At 37.7% G+C, this 20,403-nt stretch overlaps 1 protein-coding gene across 1 annotated transcript in view; it reads right to left on the bottom strand.

Annotated features, from left to right (window-relative positions):
• Positions 1 to 20,403, bottom strand: part of MED12L (mediator complex subunit 12L) — a 336,181-nt gene that overhangs the window by 18,966 nt on the left and 296,812 nt on the right. The window contains exons 39-42 of the mRNA XM_047100061.1: positions 17,740 to 17,951; positions 4,775 to 4,864; positions 2,869 to 3,098; positions 466 to 622 (exon numbers count right to left, since the gene is read on the bottom strand). Of these exons, the coding sequence (XP_046956017.1) occupies positions 466 to 622; positions 2,869 to 3,098; positions 4,775 to 4,864; positions 17,740 to 17,951 (689 nt within the window). The remainder of the gene's footprint in view (positions 1 to 465; positions 623 to 2,868; positions 3,099 to 4,774; positions 4,865 to 17,739; positions 17,952 to 20,403) is intronic.

Genomic DNA, 20,403 nt, shown 5'->3' with positions numbered 1-20,403 from the left:
TCCAACTTCACAGCTTCATCACACCAAAAGTGTCAGAGATAATTTTTTGGATTAAAGACCCCTCTAGGAATCTGACGAAAGCTATGGACAGCTCAATTTTACTTGTTTGTTTTTTTTTCCCCCAAGCACATAAAAGAAAATTTGCCTTCAATCTGCATAGCCCGTAGTTAAACAGTGAGTGGGGAAGCTGACACACACTTTTAGGATAAAGGCAGCCAGTCACCCTCTCGTGAACCTTTGTGAAAGGGGAATGACATTCCGCAAAATGCACCCTCCTGCCCATAACCTGGTAAAGGCACGGACACAGGAAGATCCTTGCCGAGTCGGAACTACATCACACCAGTTTAGCTCCTAGTGTCAACTACACGGGGCTCCTTGGAACTTGGCGATTCAAGTCTCGGGGCCTCTTATTTCTTAAGACGGCCGAGGGCCCCTCACGCATTGCCCCCATTCCCAGCCGCAAACCTGGAGGAGTCTCTGCTGCTGTCGAACCTGCGGCTGTCTGGTTCTCATTGGGTCCTGAGGCAGGGGCACCGAGGGGAGGCTTGGATGCGTGGGAGTGAGCACTGCATCGATTCCTCCACCTACCAGAGGGCTCTGCTGAAGCGACTGATGATTTAGTCTGGTAAAAAAATAACACAACTTGGTCTCACACCCAGGCAAATGCTTCAATAAGTAACATTAATTGAGCATTTACTCTGGAGAAGCCACAGTGGTGAGAGTCTGAAATGTATTATTTCATTTACTCCCCACAGCAGCCCTTTGAGGTCAGTTTTATTATCCCCATTTTATTTATTTAAAACTTTTAACTGAAAGATAGTTGACGTTTATATTAGTACCACATATTCAACAATTCCATACATTATGAAATGCTCACCAGAATAAGTATAGCTACCATCTGTCACCAAAGTTATTACCATATTATTGACTATATTCCCTATGCTGTACTTTTTGTCCCTGTAACGTATAACTAGAAATCTGTACCTCTTAATACCCTTCATTTATTTTGCCCATCCCTCTGGCCTTTTCCCTCTGGCAGCTACTGATTTGTTCTCTGCATTTATTAGTCTGTTTCTATTTTGTTTGTTTATTCATTGTTTTGTTTTTTAGATTCCACATATAAGTGAAATCTTATGGTATTTGTCTTTCTCTGACTTCAATTAGCATTATACTTTCTAGATCTACCCTGTTGTCACAAATGGCAAGAATTTATTCTTTTTTATGGCTGAGTAATATTCCATTCTGTATACACACATTTTCTTTGTCCATTCATCTACTAATGGACACTTAGATTTTTCCATAGCTTAGCTATTGTGAAATGATGCTACAATAAACAAAGGGGTACATACATCTTTTTGAATTAATATTTGTTTTCTTTGGATACCCAGAAATGAAATTACTGCATCATATGGTTTTTCTTTTTCTTTTCTTTTCTTTTTTTTTGAGGAACCTTCATACGGTTTTCCATAGCAGCTGCACCAATTCACATTCCCACCAACAGGCACAAGACTTCCCTTTTCCTCCACATCCTTGCCAACACTTGTCGTTTCTTGTCTTTTTCATACTAGTCATTCTGACTGGTGAGAGGTGATACCTCAATGGAAGGATTTCCATTTCATTATCCTCATTTTAAAAATGAGAAAATGGAGAGCTAAAGAAGTGATTTCCCAAAGTTATTTAGACAGTAAATAGCACAGGTGGGATTTAAACCCAGAACTGCTGCGCTCTGAAGTTCAAGTTCATAGGCAATACACTTCGCTGCCCCTTACTAGAAAAATAATAAATACAATGAATGTTTTTCCAAATTTATTTATTTGCCCAAATGTACCACCATCAACCATGCCAACGTTCTAAGCACTAACTACTTGGTGTTGATGTGCAGCCACTGATTTTAAAACACGGAAGCTAAGCGGCTGTCTAGTATTAGTGCAGAATTTTGCATGAAAATTCTTTTAGATGAACACTATCCGACAGAACTTTCCACACTGCCTGAAATGCTCTACATCTGTGCTGTCCAATAAGATAGCAACTGGCCTCCAGGACCAGCTACATACTTTCTGGGTTTCAGTGTGAAACAGAAACACAAGGTTCCTTGATCAAAAACAAGTAGGATTTTCAAGAACGTGACAGGAGAGCATTCAATTAAGCCTGGGGGCCTTCTATAGCACAGCACACCGTGTGACTGCACAGGTCACACACTTTCAGAGTTGGCTCTGCTTGGCGGCATGTGGCCACTGAACACTTCAAATGTAACAGGTGTGACGGAGAAATTAAACTTTTCATTTAACTTTGATTAGTCTAAACTTAAATAGCCATGCATGGCTGGTGGCTACCATGCATGATGTCTATGGGATCCAAGTACAGCAAGAATGAAGAAAGAGTCTTTCACCATCCTGTTTTGCCAACCATACCTGCAGCAGAAAAGGGGATGACAAGATAACAAAACTCTTACGGGCACCATGCACAACGAGTATTCCAATGACAGACTTTACAGCTCCAAAGTATCCTAGTGAGGCAATGCTAACAATCATCACCAATTTTTTCATAGTAAGATATTGTTAGCCAAACATCTGTTTAAAAGAACAGAAACACTGGAGCTAACATATTAGCATTATCTAAACTATTACATCCAGACTATGGCAGATGTGAGTTAAACCTCAGAGGCCTTGAATGAAATAAACAAGATGGGGCACTGCTGATTTTGATCCTCTGTCTGGATGCTACTAAAAATGAGATGACACAATGCAAATTATATGCAAATATGCAAACTCATAAAAACAATTATAAAGCGCCACGCCCTAGACAATGCATAACAAAGACAAGAATTTGAGTGTCTACTATTGAAATCATTATTTCTACATGTATCACCTCTGAGAGCTGGTCAAGGGCTGCAGGTACGGTGACGCCTGCTGCTGAACATAGCCACTGGGCTGCTGCTGCATCTGTCTGAGTCTTTCCATTAGCGCCGGGTTGGAATGTGTGGCCGGATAGGTCCTGGAGTTATAGCTAGGAGACAGGACCACGCCACCAGCCTGCTGCTGAGGGGTCTGCTGCAAAGGCATCTGCGTTCCATACATCGTATAGCCCTGGGGCATGGTCTGGAGGTATGGGCACAAGGAGTAAAATTAATGTTTCAGTAAGCACCACCTTTGCTATCACTGAGTCATAGGGGGCAAAAACAAACCCAGAAGGAGCTCCCTGAAAGCCACTGTTCTCTAAAGCTCTTATAACTCAACATATGAGGAAGACTACTCTGGAAGCAAGAGGCTAGCAAGAAAGCTATAGAATGAACTAGGTGGATAATGATTCACCAGAAATTTCAATTAAAAATAAAAATGAATCCTCATTTGGGTTAAGAGATCAGTTTTAGAATCAGTTGCTTGTTTTGAGGGAAAGAAGGATATATTTCTTTATAGAAATTATCAGGTAAGCATCCAAACCTGAAGTACACAGATGACATCAATGTTCAACAGATCCCAAGCATAATTAATTTCATTTCCAAAATTAGAAAGAAAAGTTATCCGTGTCCAATGTACATTAAAATTATAGAGTACGCTTTCCTGATACGGGACTATACCTCCTTGGAGCTGATGAATTTGCCTGTAGTGACTAACCAGTTACCAAAACAAATAAACAAACAAACAAACAAAACCCAAAAAAACCCAGACCAACCAATACCTTAACCAGAGAGTAAGGTATAACTGGGGAATATTCGATATCCTCTAGACCTGGATGGGCTACACCCTTTTTTCAGCATTCTACCAATACTCTGAATATTTAATTTTTCTATTCAATATTACTATATGAGTGTTTATATCTTAACACCTAATGTAAATTAAAAACTGTAATAAGGTTCTGCTGGGTGACTACAATTTATAGAATGGAATGCTGATTTAAGAAGAAACCTGCTCTTCAATCCTCAAAGAACCACATTCTAGGGTAGTTTCACGGCTCTGACTCGGAAGACACAGTAATGACTAATCAACTTCCAGCTGACAGGATGCAAGGATCTGGCTGTGGGGCTCGGCACGTCTGAGAGCCAATCTCAGATTGCCTTTCCTCTGTGGGCATACTGTGACACGTTAGCCCCACGAGCTGTCTTGCCAACATCCCCGGGCTCCTAATTATGAAAGGGACAAAGTAAAAGTATACAGAAGCAGAAACAACAAAATTACTAGAAAAAAATAGCTCAAGAGTTGCATTATATTAAGGCAAGTCCATCATTTGTTGAGTGGCTACCATGGATCTGGTGCTGTGCTGGTTCCACAGGTTCTCAAATTCTCACAATGCTCATCTCTATTTGACAAAGAAGGAAACCAAGACAGAATAACATGCACAATGTTACATAGCTAGAAAGGTGTCAGGAATTGTGCCAAGGTCTAATTCCAAGGCCAATTACCTTCTCGCTCTACCATGATTCTCTGCAAACCTATCTTTCAATAGGATAAATTCAATCATGAATTACATCAGTATTTATTATAAAGTAAAATAAGTACTCTGGGACTGTTAAGCATTTCAACACCTACCATCATCGTTAATAGAGTGATTAGATTTTTAAATCAAGAACTCTTTAAAATGTTTTATGCTCTTCATTCAGTCCGAAGGTTTGTTCATCACTGGTGATGCATTTTTTTAAGATGTCAACTCCAATCTATAAGCAGAAGTACTACCTTCTAAACCCCGTAAGGGAGCTGATATCCTATTCACTTGGTTTCCCACTTCAAATAAACAACATTAAAAATCCCAGCAGCATCTACAAGTCAAATGTGGGTACCTGTGCTTGCTGCAGCCCTGGATACTGGGGGAGCTGAGGGGAGGGCCGTGCTTGTGCAGCAAAGAGAGCAGCCTGGTCCCCTGGCGGGCCCTGGAAAACAAAGCCAAAGCAAACTCTTGATCATAACAGCAAGAACTTGATTTGCACTCCTGGCTAAGAACCCTAATAACCCATGACACCAAATCTTATTAGATGACTACAGAATTTGGAGTTTTCCAAACAGCATTAAATAGAACTTTTTCTATGTGTGTAGAGACTATTAAACTTATCATTTCTGCCAAAAACTATAGATGTCCCAACAATAATACATACATAAATACAAGCCAAAATAACCAACGGTCTACTTATCAGAGAGGCTCTGAAACAGCTCTGCTGTACACCCCAGGATACAAATGCCACTTTCGAGTGAAAGGCATGAGGCTGTGTGAAATCTGAAAGCACGGAGTTGTACCATTCTGTGCCCATAAAAAAAGAGAATACGAGGTACAAATTTCATTGCTTTTTAATGAAGGTTCTTCACGGTGACCTACCAATTGTCTACTTAACCATGTGGTCAAGAGATGAATTTGCATCTCCTATGACTAATCATCAATTAGAATAACTATCAATAAAAATTCACAATACATTAACTGCAAATGTAACTCTGACAATAAAATAAAACCAATTAACATCTGCTCACCAGTCTTAATTTAATACATGTTTTGCCCTTTGAAAAATAAATCTAAGAGCCACTGTGTGTGTTTTATGTTATGGTGTCAGAAGCTATTTCATGGAAGCTTGCAGTAATCATCATGGAAAGAGGTCTAGTTTCCAACCATCCCTAGATTTTTACAGCACTTACTAATTACACAGAATGGGGTTTATTCCAAAATATTTTACTCTTGTCTTATAGATGTCCACATTTTTCAAAAGTGTTAAATTATAGTTATATAAAACCATTTAATGTGCTTGGAAAGTAGTGTAGATTTTTCTAGCAGGCAGAAAGTGACAAGCATTTAGCTTTAGAGGGTGAACACCAACAATTATTGGACATCTATTCTATGCCAGAGACTGGACTTCTTGTTCTCACCCCCATTTTCTCACAATAAATCTGCAGGGAAGAGAGTATCGTCCTCACTTACATTCTTCAGATAGAAGAAGCCAGGCTCAACGAGCTTAAGCAGCTTAGCAAGCTCATTGAGCTAGATCTGGCAGAGCTATTATCTGAACGCAGGTGAGTCTGATCCCTAAGGCCAGGGCTCTTTCTGTTAGGACAAGATGTCTCCATATGCAATATTAAAAATGGAAATATTTAAATCCTCGCTTGGTACTTATTCTTTATGGATATATAGCCTTTAAAACTCACTCCAACAACAACAACAAAAAAAAAACAAGAGATCTATAAAGACTTCTTACTGAAATGCTGAAACGAAATGCATATATTATATAGTAAAATCCTTTCTCGGTTCCTCATATAAAATCACTTGAGGGCATTTATGAAACTTCAGCCTTTCCTAAGGTGACTATCCACCCATATATGGACCAAATACAAAATTTCTGAGAGTGCGTATAATAGCTTCAACAAGAATCTACATTTCCAGAATAGGGTACCATGAAGATATCCTCAGGCTTTAGCTGGTTAATCTAAGTGCAACTGTGTCTATATTTATATGTACTTGAATCTAAGGAAAATATCCCAAACTCCCTCTATGAAAACTCATTCCATGGCAGTGTGACCATCCAGGCCCTACCACTATTCCCCTCCCAGACTATTTGAAAGGTTTTTGATTTTTCAAACACTATGCCTAGAAGTCATTAAATCAACCACTTCCTTAAATGCTACTCCTTAAATCAGTGCTCTCGGACAGTGTTGTACAAGGTCCCTGCAGGATACGATTTTCCTTCTTTGCGGGGGACAAATATTTTCACATTATCATTTTTACAGAAGGGGGAAAAATAAGTTACTTATATATTTGGGTTAAAGTCATGATATCCAGAAGTGGTCTACAATTCCCACATCCTGCTTTGGTTTAAAAGGAAACAAGATGTGATCTGTATATGACGGCTACATGCAGATGCATAAAGATGTTTTCAAATTCTTCACTCTTCCTTTGCTCAGTGAAGAACCCTATGAAGTGAACTATGACTTACATGTGGAGAAACCTAGAATACTAATAAGGTAAATATGAGTTACCGTGCAACACTTTTATTGACAAGTTACAGTTGCAATCATGGACATTAAAGAAATATGAATTTAAAACTATTCTACATAAAAAGAAAAATCACAAAATTAACATTCAAGGAAAACCACTAACTTTTGAAGAAGCAAAGAGAAAGGGATAAGAAATTTCAGAGACAGGTTTTACACTGTAAAATTCATGCATTCTTTGTTAATCATTTTTTGCCTAAAGGGAAACTATTTATTTATGGACGTACTGTATACCTCCTACCTCCAATTTTTCCCCGACTTAAGTACAGTAGGTAATAATTGAGATACACAATATCATTCCTGGGAAAATCAAACACTTTGAGTTGGCCACCAGTCCCCACGTGGTCTGTGCATAGCTGTATCATCATGTTTCCTTGAATGAAAAATATCCCATTCTCTCCCACCAAACTAAAATGCCCTATTTTTGTTTTTCCTGAGAATAATGCTAGGAACATTATGTCAAACATTCTGTCAATTTGTAGAAATAGTTGAATGTGTTGAATAAAGAATGAATAAGGAAAGCTCTTCAGTAATTTGAAAGACTTTACAAATGCTAACCAAGGGCCATAATGTGGGAATAAGCAAGGATACTAAAGACAAGATTTAGTAAGCTTCTTAAAGTTGGCAGGGGTAGTTTTGCTGCATCAAATCAAGAACAGACTACGTATTATATCATCCAAACAAGGACAGGCAAGGACAAGAGGTACAGAGTGGAACCATGCTTGGCAAATCAGGAAATATGGTCACCTTAGTTACACGTAATCCATTTATCTGTTACTTTCTGAAAACTTTCTAAGATTTATTTTTAAGCAGTTTCTAGCATGGTGTCTGGCATATAGTAACAGCTCAATAAATACTATTGAGAAAATCTAAGACTCAATTTAGTTTATCTGTTAACGAAGAGTTCTAGAAGTAAACTGGGATTTATATTTCAGCATATATTAGTTTACCAAGTGCTTTTCAATTGCCCCATATTTTTTAGCACAATCTTTTATTTCAAAAATTCAGTTTTAATTATTAGCATCTATCATTCTAATGATTACTTCTTGTTACCTGCATCAGTATCTGAAAATTAGCTCCATTTCTCCCTCTTGATTTATTCTGCCTAACTTAAACAATCAAAGGTAACATTAACTTCATATTTTTGCAAAGGATAATTCAAGAGGCTGGTTTTTGACCGAATATTTGTGCCTAGCCAGCTGCCATTTGCCTTTGAGCACATTACTGGAAGAGAAAATAAGACATGTTTGTGCCCCTGTTCAAGTCCCCATGGCTCAGATACCCAACTTACATGTGCTAAAGGAATAAACCACAATTAACTGGGAAGTTCTGATAATCACATACACTCAACTCTACATTGCTCTCTGAGAAAAATTCCTACGTGTGGTCTCTCAAGTTCATTTCTATGCATTTTGCTTCACGCTTGCTTCTACAGAAGAAACGTAAATCCAACGCATTTTACAAAAAAAAAAAAAAAACCCACTTTCTAAAAGATTCTTAAAAAGCTGTGCTATTCAATAGTAACTAATTTTCCTGGCCTTTATAAGAACAACTCTCTCTTCCTGCTTTATTTGTAACTAGACAAGAGAAGTATCTGAACTCAAAGAGGTGTTGACTCAAAGTCCTTTCGCATAATTTGAAATAATTTGCATAACTTGAAATAAATGCATCCAGTAACTTTAAAGTTCTTGGTAAATCATCATTTTCATTCTTCTGGGTCTTGTTCTCTTCATTTAGCAATTACTCCCCCTTAGTCAACTGAACAAATGTGAAGACCTCTTTCCGAAAGAGTTGGTTAATCCTACAATAGGCAGACAGTAAGCATTACAATCAGCAGCATCTCAGGAGCAGGGATTTTTCTATTCACTCAGTTCACTAGCAATGATTTGAAATCCCTACTTAGTAACTTTTCAAGGGTGTTTCAGTGTCTCAGAGAGACAAGTTGTACCTGAAAAACCACAGCCAGATTTTGTGACTTTCTGATAATGCTGATTGAAGGATAATAAGTCAGTGGGTAATGTTTTATGAGTCACCTAGCAAAAAGGGTTTTATTTGTTAGTACTAGTTTGGAAGATACTGAGTAATGGTGCCCAAGGCTAAAACAACACATGGTGTGAACCAGAAATTATGGTCATAACATCACACTGGTGTATTTTGATTACAGACAATAGACACAGAGAAAATTCTATAATTACAAGAGGTCCAGCTGACCAGTTATGCTTGATTCTTTTATAACGCTTTCATATAAAATTAAAGTTGGTTGGGAATCAACTAACAGTAACATTAATGGCTGGAACAAACTGAATCATTCTAAAATAAACACCTCACACAATAATGAACTTTTACAATATATTCTATTAATATGCCCATAAATGATGAATATATGATTGGTTTAGTATATACATTCATGACATTCTTAACCCTGGAGAATATTAAAGGAAAATAAGAATGGTGAAAAGGACAGCATAGATATATATACACATTTCCATTATTTTGAATGAAAGCATAGAACCCGTTGACTTTAATACTTGAGAAATATTTGGCGTCAAAAAAAGTAAAATCAATGATTGATGCAAATTTTCTTTTATCCAAATTACATGATCATCTGAACAAAATGCCCAAAAGCAAACATAAGCTATCTCCAAAATATTTTTAACTTGATAAAGTTTAATTCAAGTTTTTTCAAAAAACCTCACCTGTTCTCTGTATACCACAAAGCGTCAAGAAAAATTGACAGAAAAATTGATTCTTTTCAGAAATCTCCAAACTTTGCTGAATAGCTATGAAAGAAATTGCCTATATAACAAGTATTTAATAACCTAAATATTTTCAGAGTTTGAATATGCATTACAGACATTTTCACCAACGTATAGAAAATGTTACCCATTAAAATTGGCAGTGAAACAAGTTGACTTACATTCACATCTGAGATGTGTGCTCTTTTTTATTCTAATGCTTCTTGGGTTTATGTTGTGGGTTGGCTACCTGATACAGAAACCTATAAGTAATTTAATGCAAAACATGCATTCTTAGCTAGCCCAGGCAAAGCAGCAGAGGTGAATGTCTTATGACATGCATGCACAAGACCTGTGCTCGAAAAAACACCTTCTCCGTACCGGAAAGAAAATAGAGATGATGCGTTCTGTTGAGAATTTCAGAATAGCCAGTGGGTGGGATGTGATGAGAAGGGTATGTTTCATAACCACAGTTTTCATTATCTTGCACTGGCCTATGAATCAGCATGCCATGCGTTCCTCTGCTAATGATGTGAATTACCACAAAGGGAAGCAAGAGCTCAGGAAAAGATGCGTTCAAAACTGTAACTGAGATGAAGGTGCACGAACTGGTCTATGTTCCCAAGCCCAGGTCATGAATGTCCATTGGTGTCTAAACCGTACACATAAATGATGAAAATCATGAGGCAATCAAAGGAGAAAACTTTCAGAAATAAATCCCATTAAATCAAACAGGGCCGATGCATTCATGATTCTGTGTTACAGTCTCAAACATAAACCAAGTGAATAACAGTGAAATGAAGACTATAATTTTTACCAACTATAGAGGAATAACCCACTTCTCATTTTGATGTTCAAAGAGTAATGCTACAAAAGTTTACTTAAAAAAAAAAAAAAAAGAAAAAGAAAAAGGAATGACAGCGGGGGTGTTACCATTATGTTGTCAAAGTCTTCCAGAAGGGAGACAGCAGAGTTACAGAAGTCCTACAGAAAGGGGACAGCAAGAAAACGGCAGACAATACAGATAAGATTTTTTTTAGCCTAGTGATGTGTGTAGCCACAATACATATGTAACAGTTCATTTTAAAACAATGTTTCAGGGAGTCAAGACTTAAAAACCCAGGCCCTGCAGAGGCTTTATTAATTCATACACCAAACACTGTACTATAGACTGGACATAAATGGTAATATTCATATAATGGAAGAGCACAACCCAGAGGTTAAATGCAGACATAAAAGAAGCAGAGGAGCTATCAGACAGACACTTATGGTAACTAAGGGATGTTGGAACTCCACTGGGAGCAAAAGGGGTGCCAGAGTCCTTCCTAGCCTACAGTCAGTGGGAAAGCTCAGAACACGTGGGGCACATTAAACGCAAAAAACATTAAGTGAACAAGTCAGTGGGGTCATACATTGTTGGAGGATGAAATTAGCTCCATCCTCAGGAAGTACACATGAAAACTGGGCATTAGGTCAATCACTCATTCAATCAACCAAATCAGACAACAAATATTTACAGGGCCACCAGTGTTTACAAAGGAAGAGGGAATCTGGTTTAGAAAAACATCTGATTTGTTTCCCCAAAACAAATTTGGGGAAACTAGGGGAAATTAGGGGAAAATTCCTATTTCTCAGGAAAATAATTCACTTGTTTAGCCACTTTTATAAACGGAGTACAAGTGACATTTGTCTAAGATGTTAAACATTTTCTGCCCACTGAGTTTTAGAGATAGAGATAAGGCAAAGGATTACCAACCCTAATAGGAAAAAGTATTTTATTATACTAAGGACTAAAAACTATAGGAAAAATTCCCCAAGGAAGTATCTCTTCTCACTCTTTTAGGCGTAGGTATATAATTCATGGCATCTGTACATTTGTATTTGGATCTGACGACCATTCTATTAATCGTCCACTCTCATCACTCCCTAATCTTGTCTCCTCTCTCCTAATAATCAAGCTGTGTACACTATTTTCTAAACTATAGGGACCCAATCATAATTTCAGCAAATAAAATGCACATCTTCCTCATCATTCAAAAAAAACGGAGAAATGCCAGATATTAATAACCAAAGCACCCACTTCCCTGGATGTGGTCGTTTTCTATCCAAGGAACAAAATAATAGGGCTCAGGACATATTTACTAGTTCAGGGGTTTTCTCTGAAGTTCATTTTTGCCATTGAGATGTGTTTAAATTATCCACTCTAGGAGAATGCATTAAAGGTAATTACTACAACTAACGATGTGTTTCAATAAGGCTATTCTGCCTACCTTTAGCAAATAATAAAAGTATTGTGAAATGCGCTTATATTATCAGGAAAATTACAGAAGGGAAACCTTGACTAGCTAATACAGTTAAAAAAAAAAGATGCCTAAATTCACAGATAATTGGGATATACAAATTTAAATGTCATAATATGGTATGGTACTGTTTCACCTGCTCTGAATGAGAAAGATACAATCTGACAACATCAAGGGTTGGGGGGAGATATGAAGAAAGGAGAAAACTCATTTATAACTGAGGAGAATCATCACCACATTGGAAATCGAACCAGCATTTCCACTTGGAAGCACATACCCTAGCTCTCTCCATATGTGCAGAAGAAACGTAAAATATGTAACATAATAGGGGCGCCTGGGTGGCTCTGCGGTTAAGCGTCCGGCTTCGTCTCAGGGCATGATCTCAGGGTCCGTGAGTTGGAGCCCCGCATCAGGCTCTGTGGTGACAGCTCTGAGCCTGGAACCTGCTTCAGATTGTGTCTCCCTCTCTCTCTACCCCTCCCCCGCTCTTGCTCTGTCTCCGCTCTCTCAAAAATAAAGATTAAAAAAAAATTTTTTTAATGTAACATAATAGTAATATAGCATTAGCAGTAAGAAAAAAATTGAAAATAACTTAAATGATCATCAACAGGAGAATGGACAAATATTAGATCAATATCCATAATGGACTAGCCTCAACCAAGACAAATGAATAAAACTACATGTGACAAGTAGATATTCAAAACTGGTCGAAATAAAAAGTTTTAAAACAATACAATAATATATGTGTGAAACCATCATATTAAGTTTCAATTCTCAAAGTAATATATGTTTATGTTGATGGTTGCAAAAATATACAGAAACGTAAAAACATTCATGAGAAAGAAAAACACTAAATTTACGACAGTGATTACCTCTTTATAGGAAAAAAGGGAAACGAGAGTACACATACTGTTTTATTTTTATTTTCTTAGATGATCTAGAGCAAATATGGGCGGAATTTTTCAGGATTATTCAGTAAAGCTAGGTAGTAAATCCATCAGTGTTTGTTCTATTTTCTATTCTTGTATGTTTGAAATACACCACTAGAGAGGGAGGGAGGGAGAGAATAAAGGAAGGACTCAGAAATTCCAAGGTGATGCCACATCCCTAGGGTAGGAGATCAATTACCATGTAAAGGGTGGTCATTCAACTTAAATGGGTTTCATCAATCCAAGAGGCAAGTTTTCAGGGTGTTACAAATTCACTTTTGCCAGGGAGCTCACTGCTCTGGGAGGCTCTGAGTCATTGTTCTTTTAGTAAGTGATCTAATTCCTTCATTTAGATACACATTGATGGCACCTGCCCTGTGGTTAATAATGTAAAGTTCTTAAAGTAACCACTAGCTCTAACTGGGCACACCATTTCTGTCCTCTGTCAGAAATCTTCCTCTTCAATGTCATCAATATCCATATGATTATCTGTAGCCTACCACCAATTGCCTTCTCCCAAATTTGTCTCAGCCAATTTAAACTACATATATTGTCTTTCTTTAAATAAAGACAATTAATCAAGAAAGCTACATGTATTGTCTTCCTTAAAATAAGTTGGCTGGTGTTGATTATTGCAAAGAACCACAAAGGGGTTTTGTGCACTAAAACGGGGAAATTAGGATAAAGCTATACCACAAATCAAGGCAAACAATTAAGTCCTTTCCATGGATCAAAACTTAAGGATGCCCTCCAAAAGCCCCTTCCCTAGAAGATTGATACAGTGGGGGTGAGGAGAGCAAGTTCCTCCTGTCAGAAGAAAAATATGGGCTCTAAAAAAGAGACTGGAAAACAATTTAAGCAGCATTTTGCATTATTTTCACCAATATTTTAGATTTTGTGATGCTTCCCATAGGATATGTAGAAAATATAACAGCGATATTTTTAACACTACAGTTGGAATTACCCCCTCGAAAGTTTGTATTACAAAATTAGACAGTAAAAATATACCACTTTAAGAAACCAAAATGGCTATGTGGAAAAGTAAACAACATTCCTTCTTACTGGCCTCTTCCATGGGCAGCCACTGAGCACGAGTCTTATTAGGGACAATTAATATGATGATGCAAGTAAAGCATTGGATGTGCTCTTAATTCTCTTTTCATCTGTTTTTAGGAAAATCAAGATTTTTATGTGATAGAGATGTCCTCTGAAATAATACATGAATAATATGATACTAACAAAACAGCAACAACAAGTATGACAGCTAACATTTTTTGAGCACTTACTATGAGCTGGCCACTGTTGTAAAGGGCTGTTACATGTATTAAAACATTAATTTCACAAGAACTCTGTAATGTAAATACTGCATTGGCTCCACTGTATAGATGAGGCTCTGAGGCACAAAAGGGCAACACAATCACGGCACTGAGTCCCATTTAGATAAGGGACATCAAGTAAGGGATGGGAAGCAGATCACTTTTACTTTCCTGGATGCAGACTAACTAAAAACAATGAAAGCAAGTTTCCTTGCCAACATATCTTTATGCATACTGATAGGTAGTAAAGCTCTAAGAAAATACACTCAATTACAACCATTACATCAGATAATGTGATTAAAAAAACTTAACAATATCCATGCTATTTAAGCATTTGTTTTCTGGACACTATACCAATGTCTTAATACGTTCTTTAGGAAATATAAGAATGATCCATAACAGAAACTTTCATGACCAACTGAGGCTGATATTCAGTTTCTGCAGTGGACACAGAGTTAATTTATAATGGAACTGAAGTTTTCTTGTGCACCATCTAAGGCTGGATGACTCCTATATATATCACCTTGTTTCCATTAAGATGGAAAGAGGCAAAGAGGGTTCCATAAGGTATGAGACATATCCAGAATCCAGGAATTTACATCCTGTCATGCCCCAGCTAGGTTTTCAGAAGAACCATAGTAGAGATCACTGCTGGAAGCAGATTCTGGAAGCACTAGAAGGATGGCTGAGAGGAGTTTGTGGATAAAAACCAGACTGCTAAGGATTAAGGCTACTAGCAAGCTCTAGGATCCTGGAAATAGTTTCCCAAAACACACATTCGTTTGATAAGCCTTTCATAAATTTCTACCCTCTGCTCACTACTATGTAAACATGATACAGAGTATAAGACCTGATGTCTGAAATCCTCCAACATGTTTGTTACACTTAAGTTAACGGATTCCCAGAATTAGAGAATTGCTAAGGATAAGAAGATCAATGATTTCTATTTCATAAGAGAAAAAGATATCACAAGTGCTTATGTAGCTAGAGAGAATCACATTATGTGTAGGCATTTAACTGGGTCCTGGCCAAAATGAGAATGAACATTTCTCCATCATTTCTTATCACGAAGGACATAAGTACTTAGAAAAACAACTGCCTCCAGAACCATACATTAAAACAATTTATCAACATCACAAATATTCCAAATCATTCTGCTCTTATTCTAGTTTTTTAAGGATTACCACAGAATTTTTTTCTGCCACAATACCAGATTTAACTAGAATCCAGGTATATTAATAGTTTGGACATGAGAGGAGAGGAACTAACATTTCCTCAGGATCTCCTAGGTACAGGCACTCTGACAAATGCTATGTATAATCTCACTGACTTTGTGTAGGACCATTCAACCATACCACTGCACCATGCATGTACGTCTCTTCCTTAAAAAAAATGTTATTTCCCCTCAAATATCTAACACTTGAAGAATGGTAAAACAAAAAGGGTAACAGGAAGGGCGGGTGGCTTAGTCGGTTAAGCGTCTGACTTCAGCTCAGGTCATGATCTTACGATTTGTGGGTTTGACCCAACGTTGGGCTCTCTGCTATCAGCACAGAGCCTGCTTTGGATCCTCTGTCTCCCTGTCTATTCCTTTCTCCCCCTCAAAAATAAACAATCATTAAGAAATATTAAAAAAATAATAATAATAAAAGAGTAACAAGAAAAAGAAAAAAAGGGGAAAAAAGGAGTTAGCAAAAAGAATCAGAAAAAGAGGAGTGCCTGGGTGGCTCAGTCGGGTAAGTGTCCAACTCGATTTCGGCTCAGGTCACGATCTCACGGTTTATGAGTCAATCCCCGCATCAGGCTCTGTGCTGACAGTGCGGAGCCTGCTTTGAATTCTCTGTCTCCCTTTCTCTCCATCCTTCCCTGACTCATGCTCTCACTCTCTCTCTCTCTCCATAAAAAGAAACAAACAAAAAGTAGACATAAAAAAATAAACTTATTGGAAGGCAAGTTTTACTTAGTCGTACATTAAATTAAAAGGGAAGTGAATTCATGCTGTGGGGATGGTTACTCAATGTACAGCAAGTTTTTTGTATAATCTTGACAAGGACTTGAAACAATACTATAATTATTTTTGTTCATCCCCAAGAATAGCTAAAATCCTACTGAGGTTTTTAATGGCTCACGTTTTAAAATTGCTGCTTATTTAAACAAAATAACTATTTCTTGATATCCAATCCTCATCATTTCTGTGTAAGAAGCAACTCAGGCCCCTTACCTGACACCCAGGGAGTTTGAGCAATTGCTAGAGGTCTGAGAGAGACAAGCATGCAGTGACTGGGCTTTGCATCCCCATACCATTGAACTAGTTTCCTCTTTCCTGTCCTTATAATACAGGTAAAAAACAAAACCATTTTTAAGAATGTATAACTAACCCTCCCACCCTCAAACGCCCAAATCACTAAGTGGATGGACTGACTGCAAAAATGTCCTAGGTTATATAATGGACACATGCCTAGAAAGTTATCCAAAATACAAAGAATATTTGTAGAAGCATTAAAATTTCTTGCTCATCTGAAAGTTTTATGGTTTCTTTTAAAGCAGGATACACATGCAGATTGGCTACTTCCTTTGAGGTTCAAGAAAGTACCTAAATCACAGCGTTGTTGTGGGATATTGTGGGATCTAAGATAACTAACACATTTAAAGGGCTTAGAAATGTTTTGGCAAATAGTAAGTGCTCTACTGGTGTTAGCTGCTATTATCATCATCAGTAATATTTTTTAGCAAAATTGCAAAGTAGAAAAAGTATGTAGAAACTGGATTAAAAAAAAAAAGTCCCAATCTCACCTCCTTTTCTATTTTATTTATTTGTATAGACGTGTGGGCTTCATGAGCCAATACTATGCTGTGTATGATGGCCACCATTGTCTTGTTAAACAATCACTGTCATCTCAAAAGTTAAAGACAATTGAGTTAGAAGGCATAAAAACAGCAATATAAATTCAAGAATGAAATTGAAGGTATCTATACACTGACTATTATTTGTACTATATTCTTTGCTATAGGTCTTACTATTAAGCACATACTGAACATAGAATCTATGCAGGGAACTACAGGGAGAAACCTAAGAACCATCAGGATTTTAGAGATACAACTTCAGGGTAATAAGTCTACTAAAAATACATGAAAGTAAAGCTCGAAGGAGTACAGAATATGGTGCTAATTATAGGGAAAGAGGGCTCAGCGAGGGTCACTACAAGGATGAAAAACCTGCTGCTTCTAAGTGACTAGAAAGTCATCAGCCCTTGTTTTTGTTCTAAAGGCATACTTTTAATGAACTTAAGATACTTCCAAAGTTCTCATCTGATCAGTGATAACAGCAAAATACACGGGAGGAAAAGTATTTACAAGCCTGGAGGAGAGGCAAGCCTGCGCTCATATATGATTTCGGGGATACACAGGCAGGAGGGATATGCCACATACCCCACACTCATCCCCAACTAGAGGCGCTACCAAAACACAGAGGACTCCATTGCTGGATCTGGACAAACCTGCTGGAAAGGTCGAGCCTGGGCTTGCCGGAGAAGCCGCTGCTGCTGCTGCTGCTGCAGAAGCTTCATCTGTATCAGCTGCTGCTGCGATGTGATGGCGTGGAGGGGCGGCGGCTGCATCATGGCCCCCGAGCGCCGCTGCAGCATGTTGGACAGAGCTTGTTTGGTATTCGTTGGGACGAAGGAGCCCGTGGGGTCCAATCTAGAACCACCTACCAAAGCAACCAGAAAGAAGGGCTCTCTGTGCATGTTAATACAACACTTCTTCCTTGTTTTATCAAAACACAGGAACCTTACCTTCTAAGCCTTTGTGAGCAAATGGAAAATAAGGCCCGCCTCACCCCACATAAATATTAAACGTCTGTGGAGAAGTGCACAATTTCCAAATGATGGGGAGGAGTGATGTAGGAGTGAATTATAGTATTTCAGTGACTTCATAGAAGCCCCACTTCAGTTGATAACCTGAAATCCCTGAAACAGACTCAAGGGTGTAATTTTGGAACCATGTGGGTTTTAAACCCTGCAAGGCCTTCAGGAACATGTTACCTGCATAAAATGTACTGCCTTCATGGTATATTTTGCCAGGTGTCCTAAGTCAGTCATAGAAACTCTTTTGTAATCTTAAATAAATTTAAAGCTCATGATATTTAAGTTTTGTGACCATAGCAAAATGAAACTGCCCCTTTTGTAGAAGAGATGCAAGAAATACTTTGAAAACTTGAAAGGCTTGTAAACTTCAAACACCATGACTCAAAGACAACAACACATCTTTTTTGAAGGACAGAAATCAAACAAGAAATGTTATTTGTAGTGATCCTTGAGAAACCAAAGGAAATCCTCAACATATTTGCATATATAATTTGTCAAATGCCTTTAAGAGTTTGGGAAAAAAATTTTCAACATTTGCTGGCTTCAAACTAGGTGCCAATCCTTCATTTACCAGATTTTATATACTTTAATATATGTGTAAGAAAACCTCCATATAAATATCTCACAAAAGATGTGTTATCTTTTTTCTTTTAAACAAGTTGTATGGTGAAAAAAACATTGTAAAGCTATTCACTTGAAAAACCCACATTCTTTTAAAGACACAAACCCACAGCCAGCAACGTGGTTTATGAAGTCATTCAGCAGCATTTGAAGAACATTTGGAAAAAAGAGGAAAGCCAACTCAGGTAACATACGGCAATGTAAATTTTACTCAAGAACTGGAACTATACTAATACGTAAAAACTTAATGAGCTCATTTTACAGATAAAGGAAACTCTAAGGACCAGACTACATTTCACGTTGTTTGAATTTTCCTAACGTTTCTATAATTTTGTACCTTTGAGCCAACTAAAGAAATAAAGTAACTATCCCTGAAGCCCTCTGCATATTCCTAATTACTTTTCTCACCTTCTTTCTCTCACCAAATGTTATTCTGAATATGGTGTTTAATATTCCCAAACATTTCCTTATAACTTTACCAAACTGGCATGTATACATGACAAAGAAAGACAAATTGTAGAAGGGTGAGTGGCTGGGTATATGTCTACATGTGTATACTGAGGGGGCATAATTCTTTGCATTTTAACTATGTATTAATGAAAAGCATACTGTACATACTCTTCTGTAACTTCAGAGGACTCATATTTAAAAAAAATCACACATATAAAATCCCTATGTATCTTCATTTTCCTTAATGCATTTTCTTACACATCCTTAAAACTCACCTAATAGCTAAGGTTCCTTAACTTATAAACCCTGCTTATAGTATTCTAGGGAAAGAGAGTATATGTCATTATGAAACAGTGAACCTTTAATTCATACAGCCCTGGTGTTTAAAAATGCTACAAATTCACAAGAACCTTAGAACTGAAAAAATAAAGTTCAAAAGAGAGAACATGCATTATTTTCCACATTATTGTCTAGTTCGCTCTTTGTGGTCTACATTCATTCACTCAAGAACCAATTTTTAAGAGCTTACTAAAAGCCAGAGGCTGCTTTAAGTTCTGAGGAGACTACAGTAAACTTAACAGAAAAAATGCCTGCCCTACCAGAGCTTACATTCTGAAAAGGGCAGATAATAAACCAGTAAGTAAGTAAAATACATAGCGTATAACCAAATGCTAATGCCACAGGGAAATAGAAAGCAGAGGGAAACAGGGTTCAGGGAAGGGCTGTGGCTTACCATTTAAAACAGAGTGGTCAGTGGAAGCCCAGTGAGAAAATGGTATCTGACCAAACCCATAGGAGGGAGGCAGTGAGCCATGTAAAATACTTAAGGATGAGCACTACAGGCACAGGAGCCAGCAGGCGCAAAAGCCCTGAGGTAGGAATATGCTAAGATCTTTTACTGAGCATGTTTGCTGGGTTAGATCATCTTCTGTGTGCTACATTTTCAAAAGTTTACTTTAGGGGCTCCTAGGTGGTTCAGTTGGTTAAACGTCCAACTCCGGCTCAGGTCATGATCTCGCATACCGGTTTGTGGGTTTGAGTCCTGCGTTGGGCTCTGTGTGGACAGCTCAGAGCCTGGAGCCTGCTTCAGATTCTGTGTCTCCCTCTCTCTATGTCCCTCCCCCACTCACACTATGTCTCTCTCTCTCAAAAATAAACGTTAAAAACAATTTTAAGTTATACTCTGTGTGTATGTGTATGATATAAACCTTATTTCATCACTCA

Source organism: Lynx rufus, unplaced genomic scaffold (assembly GCF_022079265.1).
Source record: "Lynx rufus isolate CCGP_SWC_20201006 ecotype Redwood Valley unplaced genomic scaffold, mLynRuf1.p SCAF_5, whole genome shotgun sequence".
In the NCBI taxonomy this organism is placed as follows: Eukaryota; Metazoa; Chordata; class Mammalia; order Carnivora; family Felidae; genus Lynx; species Lynx rufus.
The sequence above is the reverse complement of the archived record's forward strand: the minus strand, read 5'-3'. Positions and strand labels throughout refer to the sequence as shown.